A 13,466-nucleotide genomic window follows, 5' to 3' on the forward strand; every position below is an offset into this window, starting at 1 on the left:
AGTGACACGTTGCTGCTAAGAGGCGGGTCCCCGCTGTCGCTGGCTGTCACCCACAGCTGTAGGTCTCTCAACTGCTCATAGTCGAAGGAGCGCAGGGCGTACAGAATCCCAGTGTCGGAGTTGATGGACATGTAGGAGGACAGGGGCGCCCCCTGGAGGGTGTCTTCTGCCAGCGAGTAGGAGACTTGGGCGTTCTGGTCCACGTCAGGGTCCAGTGCATTCACAGAGAAGATGGAGGCACCCCTGGGGTTGTTTTCAAGGACATAGACTGAGTAGGATGAATGGGGGAAGGTGGGCGGGTTGTCGTTGGTGTCTGCCACATTTAGAGAGATGATTGTTTCTGTAGACAGAGGTGGTGTTCCTTTGTCCGTGGCTGTCACAGTGATGTTGTACGAGGATACCTCTTCCCGGTCTAGAGCTGCATTTGTCACTAATCGATAATAATTGCCAACTGATTTTTCCAATTCAAATGGGAGACTTCTCGGGATGGAACAGGTTACCAGGCCATTCAGGCCAGAGTCTCTATCGAACACTTGAAAAAGAGCGATTACTGTTCCTGGAGGTGCACTTTCAGCAATTGTTCTGCTTCCAGATGTAACAACCACTTCTGGTACATTATCATTGACATCCAAGATAGTTATGAAGACTTTTGCTCTGTCACGAAGACCTGGCCGATCCCGGGCTTCAACACCCAGCTCATAAAAACTCGAGTCCTCATAGTCTAGATTTGCAGAAGTTGAAATTTCTCCAGTCAAAACATTCAAACAGAAAATTTGTGAGATCTTTTCTGTAATCTTCACAAAGGAATAAGTTACTTCCCCGTGGACTCCTTCATCCTGGTCAGTGGCATTTACTGCCAACACTGGTGTGCCTACTGGCAGGTTTTCAGGAACACTTACACGGTAGACAGGCTGAGTAAACACTGGAGCGTTGTCATTCGCATCTAGAACTGTTACCAGAATTTGGGCGACGCCTGAGCGGACAGGGTCGCCGCCATCCATGGCAGTAAGGACCAGGTGGTAAACGGCTTCTCTTTCCCGGTCCAGTGTGCCCTCCAGCACCAGCTCCGGGTACTTGGGCCCATGGGCTTCGCTTTGCACGTCCACTGAGAAGTGACTATTACCACTGAGCTTAAAACCCTGAAGGGAGTTCATTCCCACATCAGGGTCATAGACCTCCATTAGTGGAAAACGAGAGGATGGAGCTGCGTTTTCGAGAATTTTCACTTCCAATTCTTCCTTTAAGAATCGGGGTGTATTGTCATTAATGTCCACTATTTCCACTTCCACGGGATAAAGATTCAGTTTATCCTCGACAAGGATGTTAAAACTCACCAGACACCGCGGGCTCTGAGCACAGAGCTCCTCGCGGTCTATCCTACCCGCGGTGACCAAGCTGCCGCTTCGCGGGTTCAGAGAGAAAAGCTGCATCCTACCTCTGGAGACGATGCGGACTCCGCGCTCCGCCAGCTCCCGGGGTTCCAGTCCCAGGTCCTTGACGATGTTGCCTACGATGGAGCCTTTCTCCAGCTCCTCGGGAATAGAGTAGCGGATCTGCGCTGCCGCGGCCCCCCACAGCGTCCCCAGGAGCGTGAGGAGCACGACCTGCTCGCTGCGCTGCGGATGCGCCATTACTGGCTTATTAGGGACTTCTCTGGGATTAAGAAGAGGGAAAACAGGTCTGCATCACTTTTGCTCTTCTCAGAAATAGCGGTGAAGGTCCTTCAACAAGCAGAGACCGGATGCGAAGTGTTTCAGGTCAGAATTTCTGCACAGCTTTCCTGCTTTCGCGTCTGATTTGCTTTGTGGTTGGAGGATGTAACTTGAGTTTCCGTTGATTTTCTTGCCCAGGTTAGTGAACAGCGACGCTTAGAGTCCTAACTTAATACTGCATCGTTTTGTGAAACTATCACACAGAGGATTTTATGTCTGCTAAATCTGCAGAGATGACACCCGTAATATTTCCCTCCCCAAGATAATGAAGCATTTAGAAGAGTGCAAGAGATTATTTTGAATAATTTTAAATGTTCTCTGAAGTTTACCATTCATTTTTATGAAACTATCTTAGGACCTTGGGGAACAGAAATATTACAATCTTCTGTAAATTTTGAATTATCATCACATTTCACCATCATTTACGCTAGTCCCATTTTCAGTAAGGGTACCAACAACCACAAACACTTTTTTTTGAGACAAAGTCTCGCTCTGTCTCCCAGGCTAGAGTGCAGGGGCACAATTATAGCTCATTGCAGCCGCAACCTCCTGGGATCAAGGGATCCTTCCACCTTAGCCTCCCAAGTAGCTGGGACTACAGGCATATGCTACACAAACACATTTTGAACCAATTCATTACAGTGCCCATTACAAGAGTTGCCATTTTAGATGACATTATTTCTTTTGATTAGCATAGAAATGAAAAACTGCCCTGACATAGGCAACATCCGTGTATACTTTTAAAAACATGCAAAGGGAAGTAAAAATATTATATATAGGTTACATTAAAAATGTGTTAAGATATACATTATGTTTCATATATTTTAGGATTGACTGCATTAAAACTAAGTAAACCACTTAATTGTGCAGATTTGTGTCTAATTCTGGATAGATATGTCTGAAAATGACAGTGTGAGATAATACTGTATTAAAAATGTTTCAGATTATAGTGTATTAGGATTAACAAAAGTTTCAAGACTATCAAAAGGAGGCTTTCTATGAAAGAACAACTGCAACACGGATATTCTACAGGAAATTCTACAATTTCCTAGACACCCTACTCTACACCAGAAAATCAATAAAATAATGTAATCAGGGAATATTTAATCTGTATTCTTTTTATCTCTAAAAGAATGAATTGAAACCCAATTATATTTATGGAAGGAAAGGTTTGAAGAAACTCACCTTTTGCAAATTGTCTGAATTAGAAGGCATTTCTGGATTGTCATTACTTTCAAACCAAGACGCTTCATCACATAGAAGATCTTGTGGTGCGGCATTTTCAGCCTTTATATTGAGAAATTTAAACTCGGTGTTTGAGGAATGTGAGGCAGCACACAGATTGTAGGAATAAGGCAAAGTCCTTTCGCTGTAGGTGGGGAGAACTCCAGGTACAGTCTTGGAGCAGAGACCAGGCTGAAAGTAGCCCTCAGTGGCGGGTCTGGAGGAGCGTCGCAGGCGCAGGGAGATTGCCAGAATCACCGCGAAGAGGAAGAGCACTGAGATCAAGGCCAACGCCACTACTAGGTGAAACTGTAGCTCCGCCTGAGGGTCAGAGGGAGTGGGGCGGTCGCTAAGGTCAGGTTGTATCTCTTGCAAGCTATCTGCGAAGATTAGGTGCAGCGTGACGGTGGCTGAAAGAGGCGGTTGTCCTCCATCACGCACAGTGACCAGCAGGCGCTGGCGGACGGCCTCCCTGTCGCCCAAGGTACGCGCCGTGCGCACCTCACCCGTGCGCAGCCCCAGGCTGAAGAGCCCGGGCTCGCTGGCCTGCAGAATGTGGTAGGACAGCCAGGCGTTGTATCCTGAGTCTGCGTCCACCGCCACAACCTTGGTCACCAGGTAGCCAGGCTCTGCAGCGCGTGGCACCATATCGAAGAGCGCGGAGCCGTCGGGCCCCAGAGGTGGGTACAGCACCCGCGGTGCATTGTCGTTGCGGTCGTCCACCAACACGCGCAGGCTCACATTGGCGCTAAGCGTAGGCGAGCCCTGGTCGCGGGCCTGCAGAGTGAGCTCGAAGGCGCGCAGCTGCTCGTGGTCGAGGGCTCGCTGCGCGAACACCACCCCGCTCCGCGCGTTCACGGACACGTAGGACGACAGCTCCCGCGGCTCCAGGTCACTGGCCACGATGTAGTAGGAGACAAGGCCATTAGGTCCCAAGTCGGGATCCGAGGCGCTGACATGCGCAATGGAGGCTCCAGGCGGATTGTTCTCAGCTACGTGCACGGTGTAGGAGGCCTGGTGGAAAACGGGAACGTTGTCGTTGACGTCAAGGATATGCAGAGTGATGGTCTTGCTGGAGGAGAGCGGTGGATTGCCTTTGTCTGTAGCTGTGATCGTCACATTGTATTCTGGGATCTGCTCCCGGTCCAGGGCTCCATCTGTCACCAACCTGTATGTGTTTTTGGTATCTTGAACGATTTTAAAGGGGAACTTTCCTTTTAGTTGGCATCGGATTTCTCCATTAAATCCAGAATCTAGATCATGCGTTTTGATCAGGGCAATAGCAGTCCCCAGCTCAGCATCTTCTTGTATATGTTGGGATTCAGAAGCCAGGGTTATCTCCGGGGCATTGTCATTTTCATCTGAAATATCTATCTGTACTTTACAATAGGCAGTGTGATGTCCGCCATCCTTTGCTTCCACCCCAATTGTGTAGCTATCTCTCTCTTCAAAGTCCAGTTCTCCAATAGTGGTGAGTTCCCCCGTTTTACTGTCCAGCTTGAACAGTTGTCTCACTTCCTTACCAATATTGATAAAGGCATAGATGATTTCGGCATTGATGCCCTCATCCATGTCAATGGCCATCACTTTTAATACCGAGGAGCCAGCGGGCAGGTTCTCTGCAACATTGACCCTGTACATGTCCTGAGTAAATACTGGGGGGTTATCATTTGCATCTGCGACAATTACCCTGATCTGGGTGGTACAGCTTCTGGAGGGCTCGCCCCCATCCACAGCTGTGAGGACCAGGTGGTGATGTGGCTGCTCTTCCCTGTCCAGGGGTGCTTTCAGTACTAGCTCTGGGTACCTACTGCCATCCAGGTTCTCCTTCTGAATCAAAGAGAAGTGCGGATCAGGGCTGAGGTAGTACTGCTGCAGCGAATTGACACCTACATCAGGATCTTGCGCAGATTCCAGGGCAAATGTGGCTCCAGTGAGCGCCAGTTCGCTGATTTCCAGCTCAGTGATATTTTGGCTAAAGGTGGGTGGGTTGTCGTTAATATCCTGGATCAGCACAGTTACATGAAAAAAGTTTAAAGGCTTTTCAGCAACCATTTCAAATTCCAGAACACACGTCGACTTCTTGCCACAAATCTCCTCTCGGTCTATACGGTCGCTCACAAGTAAGTTCCCATTTTCGGGGCTCACGGTAAAGAATTTCTTCTCTGCAATAACCCGCAGGTTCCGAGTAGGTAAATCCCCCACGCCAAACCCCAGGTCCTTGGCGACGTTCCCTACCAGAGAGCCCCTGTCCAGCTCCTCGGGAATAGCGTAGCGGATCGGTTCGGAAAGCGCCTGGCCTAACAAAGAGAGCAGGAAGAGAAATAGCATTCGCCTCTGCCCTGCTGGGCCCCTCCATCCGGAGCTATTTCCCATCCCGCTCTCTGCGCCTTTGCCTTTCTAAATCCGAGGAGAGGAGATCTTTAAATAATCCCAAGAGTTCTCTGAGCAGGACCAAGTATTTGCTTTGTCTTGGTGCTTGGGTTCTCTAATGGGTGTCTCCGCTGCAGGAAGCCGGATAGAGAGTGCACTTTTCTTCCGAGTTGGCTGCGGCGGGAGGAGCCAATATTTTGCACAGCACTAGCCAAGAGCGGCACCCGGCGCCTCTGCTGCAGAACTGCAGTAGTGTGACTAAATCAGCTCCAAATAAGGAGCCAGTTAGGAGAAAAATCGGCAGTGTACTGATAGTGATACTTTCTTCCCATTTTAAAAGGACTTTTAAAAAACATTAAATATATTTACTATATCTTTAGTCTGTTATTTCTTTTACTTTGAGCTTTATCCATCCAAATCTAGTACCTTTTACTTGTCAAAGGGCAAAGATAATCTTGCCCAATGCCGTCATGTTTTTAGTTTCCATTTTCATAAAATGGTCATAATAATATCTTTTCTGCTTACTCTAGTAGAAATGAAGGCCAAATAAAATAATACATAGAAAATCATACACCTGAAAGCTATTTTTGGTGATGGCAGAAGACGTAGTATAAAGAGGCTTGAAATATCAGCTTCACGTGTATTCTTATTGCATTCTATTTCCTTTTCTTCTAACTTCTAAAAGTTATAATCTCATAGCTTTTAGTTTTATTCTATGTTTCACTTCTTTTTTATCTTTATTATCTCCCCCCAAAAGAAGTTACAGGTAATGAGGAAATGATTGACCTTACAAAATAGAAGTATAGTAAGAAGCAAGAGGGTCTCTTTTCCTTTGTTTCCAAGTGTCTATCTTTAATTAAATAAGTATGATTGAAAACTTTTTTTCTATAGAGGTGGGGTCTCACTATGTTACCCAGGCTGGGCTTGAACACCTGGCTTTAAGCAATCCTCCCACTTCAGCATCCCAAAGTACTAGGATTATAGTCATGAACCACCCTGGCCCAAATGAAAGACTTTTACAAAGGATGTTTTTTCATACTACATCACAATTGTCCTGAAATGTACTGTTTCTTCTCAAGTAGCCTAACAATGATGCATTATTAGGATTGGGGAGTGAATTGTAAGTCCTTATAATTATATTATTTGATTATATAAGTAATCTTCCTGTCTACTTTTCCTTGGTCCCCAGTTTACCATCTGATCATCCCAACTTTTTGTTTTTTACACTTTTCCCTGGTCAATAACATGCCATTTTCCATGCTTCTGACAGGTGTCTTACGGTTTCAATTCCATTTTCAAACCAGAAAATCTTCCTAAAGAAATTATCTTTAGCCTACATAATGTATTGTTACTCTAAAACTAGGCAAGTGTGCAGCAATAAGCAATGAGTTCCACACTGAATTCACCTTATAGTGGAAAAGCATTATAGCATCTTAAACTACTCACGGTATCCAGAATTCTAGACAGCCACTCACTGTCACCTTTATACAAACATCAAAAATATAACTGACTCAAGACTTTACTCCAAAACATTCCAAAGCAAGTGCCTTCCAACACAATGCCAAGTGTTCATTGTATGAACACTTCAATTAGTATGAAAAATTATTCTTCAGAACACATATAAAACTAAAGATTCAGATATTTAAAAGTATATGGTATATATAGTACATACATTCAGAATGTATGGATCAAGCATTTTTTAAAGTCTGTTAGTAGTTTATAGAGGGTTTAAAGATATTTTTCCATTGCACAAAAAATTTAACTCAGAGGAAATGTACCCAAATTTATAACCTTTACTTTTTTCCCAAACACCCTACCCTGAGAAGCATATAACATTTTATTTAAAAAAAATAATGGAACAGCAAGTTTTCACATAGGAGTGAATGATGTCGACACCTATTGTATAGATTCTCTCGTTACTCTTTGGATGCATTCACTATTCGCTGAGTTTGTACATTTTACATTTTGGTCAGAATGTCCATGTGTGTATGTATGCGTGTTTGTGTGTGTGTATGTGTGTATATATACGTGTGTGTATATGTATATAGATATAGATGTATTTGAATGCTTTTTAACAATGTTTAAAAAATAAAAATCAAGTGGTCTTAGGTTCTTTAATGTGTCAATTAACCTTTCATGTGGTTGAGTAATGTAGCTTACTATCCCATTTGTAATATTTTATTACCTTTTCTCCTTATTTAGTCATTATTTGAAGCTGATGCTCAAGGTGTTAAAAGTACAAACTTTGAAGGATTAAGAATATTTAAAAAGAAGCATCTGAAAATCATCTTCAGCAAATCAGATGCAGAAGGAAAATCTAGTAGTTCTTTCATTACATAACACATCCTCCTGGAATTTGAGGCACATAGACCAGTATTTCCTCAAGACAAATCTATTAATTTAAGATGAGCACATACCTTAGATACGAAATTTAAAAGTTTGAACCATCCTTAAGTTGAATTCTTTTTTTCAAATACAACCTTAGACTCAAGTAATAAAGAAGAATTGCACCTACACTTAAATAAAAGCTAACATTTCAGTAGGTATTGATTCTAATAAGTAAAGGGTTTATCTATAACAGAAGATGCCAGGTGTGTGACATATTTACATTTATTGAATGCAGCAATATGCAACTCTTTGGAGGCTTTACATCACAGAATGAAGCCCAACTTTAAGGTTCCTTTACACTGATTTCTTCTCTCAACAAGCCCACATATCCAATAACTACATGGCTTAACACAAACTTTCCAGAGTTTAGGATGCTACATGTTATCATCAATACAAATTTAATCTACTTTTCTGATATTTATTTATTTATTTTGAGACGGAGTCTCGCTCTGTCTCCCAGGCTGGAGTGCAGTGGCGCGATCTCGGCTCACTGCAAGCTCCGCCTCCCGGGTTCAGGCCGTTCTGCTGCCTCAGCCTGCCGAGTAGCTGGGACTACAGGCGCCTGCCACCACGCCCGGCTAATTTTTTGTATATTTAGTAGAGACGGGGTTTCACCGTGTTGGCCAGGATGGTCTCGATCGATCTCCTGACCTCGTGATCCGCCCGCCTCGGCCTCCCAAAATGCTAAGATTACAGGGGTGAGCCACTGCCCCCGGCCTCTTTTCTGATATTTATGACCCAGAAGTTCTCTGTACCTTTCCATTGATTTATGTAAAAACTGTAAATTATTTCCTTAAACAGATTTCAGGTAGACTAAAATATCAATCCTACACATTATCCTTTCCAAAACACATTCACTAATGATGTCTAGGCAGACACTCAAAAGAGAACAATATATCTAACAATTTGAATTAATAAAACATCTTTACTATTAATAGAACTGCAGTTCCAATATAACAAAATATTTGGGTAAAATGATTATATTTAACCACTTTCCTTTAAGGTATTTGTTTCACTTAAGTCTACAGATATCAGCTAGACTTCCCAAAACAGAATTCGAAAACAAATGGAGAAAGCATGAATTCCAAAAAAAAAAAAAATCTCCAATAGAGCAAATAATGTTCCACTATTTACATAACTAGCTGATTTTGAATATGACAGAAACATGAAAAAGGAAACAAATGAAAATGTTCTGGTCATCCTTACCGAAAGAGAAAACTAACCTGAACTCGCCCTTCTTCTTTGTTTGCAACTACCTTATCAGATATCAGAAGAGGCTCGCTTTTCTCACAGCTCTCTTCACTAAGGAGCGTGTCTGCATAGTTGGGCTGAGGGAAGATCAGATGACTCTTCCTGGAGTCCGCGGTGAGGGAGACCTCGTGGGAATAGGTCTGCAGGAAAGCCCGAACCCCATCCACGCCCACAAAGTGCGAGGCGGGCACACCCGCCAACCTGCTGCCTTCAGCCTGAAGCAGGCGTGACTTGTGCCAGCGCCTCAGTTTGAGCACAAGCAGCACGATGACAAAGGCCAGGAAGACGCAGGAGACTGCAGCCACTGCCACCACAAGATAGAGTGTGAGGTCCAAATCCTCAGGGTCAGTGGGGGTCTTGATACTGCCTAGGTCAGCCAGGATGTCAGGGATCCTGTCGGCCACGGCCACGGTGACCGTGACAGTGGCTGACAGAGGGGGCTGGCCATGGTCTTCGACGGCCACCACGAGGCTCTGCTTGAGCGCGTCTCTGTCCAGCAGAGCCCGCGCTGTGCGCACCTCGCCCGTGTGCAGCCCAACCGCAAAGAGTCCCGGCTCGCTGGCCTTAAGCAGGCGGTAGGACAGCCAGGCGTTCTGGCCTGAATCTTTGTCCACGGCTACCACTTTGGTCACCAGGTAGCCAGGCTCTGCAGAGCGGGGCGTCAGCTCCACGCCAGTGGAACCGTCTGTGGGGAGGGCGGGGTACAGGATCTCGGGCGTATTGTCGTTCTGGTCCAGCACAAACAGGCTCAGCGACACGTTGCTGCTAAGTGGAGGGTTCCCACTGTCGCTGGCTGTCACCCACAACTGTAGGTCTCTCAACTGCTCATAGTCGAAGGATCTCAGCGCATACAGGACACCAGTGTCAGAGTTAATGGAGACATAGGAGAACAAGGGCGCCCCCTGAAATGTGTCTTCAGCCAGGGAATAGGTGACTCGAGCGTTGTCGCCACTGTCAGGGTCATGGGCTGTCACAGAGAAGATAGAGACACCTCTGGGGTTGTTTTCTGGGAGGGAGGTGGAGTAGGAGGCTTGAGGGAAATTGGGTGGGTTGTCATTGACGTCTGCTACTTTCAAGGGGATGTGGTTTTCTGTAGAGAGGGGCGGGGTTCCATGGTCAATGACGGTTAAAGTGATATTATAATCTGAAGTCTCTTCTCTGTCCAGGTCTGTAGTTGTTAATAGGTGATAGTAATTATCAACTGACTTCTCCAATTTAAAAGGCAAGTTCCTAGGAATAGAGCATGCAATCTCACCATTTTCTCCAGAATCATCATCATGTACGCTAAACAGCGCGATTACAGTTCCGGGAAGAGAGTCTTCAGAGAGCGAACTGGTCAGAGAGGTGAGGATCACTTCAGGGGCATTGTCATTCACGTCCTGTACTGTGACCACCACCTTAGCGCTGGCAAGAAGAGCGCCTCCATCCTGAGCTACCACTTCCATGAGGTAGAATCTGGATTCTTCATAGTCCAGTGATTGTAGAGTTGAGATTTCCCCCAGGTTGGAATCAAGTTGGAAAGTCTCCGAAATTTTGTCTTCTTCATTGCGAAAAGAGTAGGTCAATTTCCCGTTTATTCCCTCATCTGGATCCGTGGCGGTTAGCGTGAGCAGCCGAGTGCCCACAGGTATGTTCTCTGGAACACTCACGCTGTACTCGGATGAAGTGAACAGGGGCGCATTGTCGTTTGCGTCGAGGACCATAACACGGATGTGCGTGGTACCGGAGAGCACTGGGTCTCCGCCATCTAAAGCTGTGAGGAGCAGGTCGTGAACAGTCTCTTTCTCGCGGTCTAGGGGCTGTTCCAACACCAGCTCCGGATACTTTTGTCCATCAGTTCCGCTTACCACATCCAGAGAGAAGTGCAGATTGGAGCTGAGCTGGTAACTCCGGAGGGAGTTCACACCCACATCCGCATCCCGCGCGAAGGGAAGCACTAACCGTGTCCCTGCAGCCGCATTTTCATTAACTTTTACTTCTAACTTGTCATCCCGGAAACGCGGGAAGTTATCATTAATATCGATTATTTCTACTTCTACTCCATAAATTTTCATTTGGCTCTCAACCAAGATATTAAAGTTCACCACACACAGCGGGCTCTGAGCGCAGAGCTCCTCCCGGTCTATCCTGCCCGCGGTGACCAAGCTGCCGCTTCGCGGGTTCAGGGCGAAAAGCTGCGTCCTACCTCTGGAGACGATGCGGACTCTGCGCTCCGCCAGCTCCTGGGGCTCCAGCCCGAGGTCCTTGGCTATGTTGCCGACGTAGGAGCCTTTGTCCAGCTCCTCCGGCATCGAGTAGCGGATCTGCCCTGATCCTTGCTCGCACAGCGTCCCCAGGAGCATGAAGGGCAGCAGCAGGTCTCCGCAGCCCCAGCGCCTCGGTGGACTCGCCATTGCCTTCTTTCTGCCAAATTTTCTCTTAGTTCTGGTTCAGCCTGCTGTTTCCTTATTTATCTAAAGCCGATGGGTACATATTCCCTGACGAAAACGGGCGTGGAGGGTTGTATTTTCGTAGGAGCTTGTCTGGTCTGTGTGTTTAGTATGGAGGGAGCAGAGTCGGGTCGCCTCTGCGGCAGCTTCTTTCTCACTTTGGTCAACAGCGACGCTCAGAGTCCTAACCAGTGACTGCACCAAATTCCATTTTTATTTCTCCTAAGTTTATAATTTTATTTCTAATAATGTTGCCATATCCTTAATGTTTAACTGTGTAGCATTGTTTATGACCGTTAATTCAGCTTTAATTCTGAATAGCAAGACTTCCACAATCCCTGAGATCAATATGATTATTAGATTCCAATACCTTACAAAAATTTTATTTAATGCGCCATTGGGGGAGCCTATGTCCTTTATTTACCTCTTATCTATATTTAGTCCATTAAATTAGGACATTCGAATTCTTACCTTTGTAGGATTCAAGATTTCATCTCTTTATTAGGATACATTTAGGAAAACGTGCTTATTTGCACATAAGAATACCAAGGAAACAAACCCAGTTCTCCATGCACCTCTCCAAACAGGCCTACTGATTTATGTAAGTTATATTAGCTGTCATATGCAGAAGAAATAAAGATCTTTGTTACTTGTGAGGACTTTGAGAAAGTCTCTCCACTATCTCAGACAGTGTTTGAGTTGGGTTAACTATGCATTTTTATGTTTTTCTATTACCATGTTCAAATATTTGTAGTTCCAGTGACAACCAGTATAGTAACTGTGGAGGATGGGGTTTTATTTCATCATCCATGCAGGAAACTATGACCAGATACTTGTCGAGCAGTACTGAGTGGCCTTTCTGTGTTGAGTCAGATATTTAGTGCTATCATCTGTATATGACAACAGAAATAGAAAAACCTCTAGATTGAAAAAAATGGACATTTCAGAAAGTCATTTTATTTAATAACACTTCCATAGAAAACTAAGAAAATAAAAGTTCTATATAATTAGGAAATTCAGAAGCAAAGTTTTAAGTAATATTTTGTAGAAAATGATGTGAACATAGGTTGTAAGATTTTTCTCAATGTGTAATTTTTCTCAAGAGCAATTTGTTAAAATGCATGTTAGAGAATGATTTCTCACATTTGTTAAATGCACTCTTTCTAGCAGATACCTCAGACCTCAAACATTGCCTGTCCTTTAAAAATACATCTGTGATTCCAAGACATTTAGCTTACTGAGTGTTGGTCTTCAAGTCAATGGGACAATGTCCTACCCATGCCCTGTGATTAACAAGCCATGCCATTATGCAAAAGTCTTTCTTCTTTGGTTCCCAATTTCCAAAGACTACTAAAATGAAGACTCTCTTTACTCTGAAGTACTATGATTCTAAGAGGAAGTAAAACTAAAATTTGAATAACAAAGAGCCTGAGGTGAAAGTAATAGCCTAAAGTCTCAATAGTAACAAATCTGCAGAGAGAAGTAATGTAAAGATGAGGAAGAAAAAGAAATACAGTGCAGTATCTCATGTGATAAAGGTTTGCAATCATGGGTAAATAAATCTCACACTTCAGAGAGAAAACACTTAAAATTCAGTTAGATAAGATTAAGATAATTAAGGCACAACATTGGCCAAATCTAACTCACAGACAAAGAAATATGCAATGGAACTTCCCACCCAAATTAGGTGAAACAATAAAACCAGAAGTGAAAACAAATTAGTTAAAGCTCACCTTCAAAATAGTATCCGAGGCAAAAGGGACCCCAGCGGCTCCATGATTTGTATTTTGTTCCCAAGAGGCATTGTCACAGAGGAGATCTTGCGCGGGAACCAATTCCGGGGTTACGTTCAGAAAATTAAACTCTGTCTTAGCTGATTGTGAGGCAACACACAGGTTGTAGGAATAAGGCAATGTTCCCTCACTGTAATTGGGGAGAACTCCAGGTCCAGGCTTGGAGCTGAGACCAGGCTGAAAGCAGCCCCAAGTGTCTGACCTGGAAGAGCGTCGCAGGCGCAGGGAGATTGCTAGAATCACCGCGAAGAGGAAGAGCACTGAGATCAAGGCCAAGGCCACCACCAGGTAAAACT

At 44.7% G+C, this 13,466-nt stretch overlaps 3 protein-coding genes across 3 annotated transcripts; all 3 read right to left on the bottom strand.

The window, feature by feature from the left end:
• Nucleotides 1–8: 8 nt before the first annotated feature.
• On the bottom strand, nucleotides 9–1,893 carry LOC116464616 (protocadherin gamma-A6-like; the record flags this gene model as incomplete). Its single annotated transcript, XM_032147880.1, has 2 exons — nucleotides 1,889–1,893; nucleotides 9–1,680 (listed from the first exon to the last, which is right to left on the bottom strand). Coding segments are annotated over exons 1-2 (1,677 nt in total), but the record flags the coding sequence as incomplete, so codon positions are not given.
• A 974-nt stretch (nucleotides 1,894–2,867) lies between these two features.
• Nucleotides 2,868–5,486, bottom strand: LOC116464618 (protocadherin gamma-B3). Its single transcript, XM_032147881.2, has one exon. It carries the CDS (start codon nucleotides 5,310–5,312, stop codon nucleotides 2,868–2,870), a length of 2,445 nt encoding a protein of 814 aa, XP_032003772.1. The 5' UTR covers nucleotides 5,313–5,486.
• A 2,391-nt stretch (nucleotides 5,487–7,877) lies between these two features.
• LOC116464617 (protocadherin gamma-A5-like) lies at nucleotides 7,878–11,864 on the bottom strand. Its single transcript, XM_032754233.2, has one exon. The coding sequence runs from the start codon at nucleotides 11,339–11,341 to the stop codon at nucleotides 8,900–8,902; it is 2,442 nt and encodes an 813-aa protein (XP_032610124.1). The 5' UTR covers nucleotides 11,342–11,864; the 3' UTR covers nucleotides 7,878–8,899.
• Between the last annotated feature and the right edge of the window lie 1,602 nt (nucleotides 11,865–13,466).

Source organism: Hylobates moloch, unplaced genomic scaffold (genome assembly GCF_009828535.3).
Source record: "Hylobates moloch isolate HMO894 unplaced genomic scaffold, HMol_V3 SCAFFOLD_1134, whole genome shotgun sequence".
Taxonomy (NCBI): domain Eukaryota; kingdom Metazoa; phylum Chordata; class Mammalia; order Primates; family Hylobatidae; genus Hylobates; species Hylobates moloch.

Excerpts from the sequence above, each read along its gene's own strand:
- LOC116464618 (XM_032147881.2), bottom strand. The coding sequence starts at position 5,312 with ATGGGAAATAGCTCCGGATGGAGGGGCCCAGCAGGGCAGAGGCGAATG.
- LOC116464617 (XM_032754233.2), bottom strand. The coding sequence starts at position 11,341 with ATGGCGAGTCCACCGAGGCGCTGGGGCTGCGGAGACCTGCTGCTGCCC.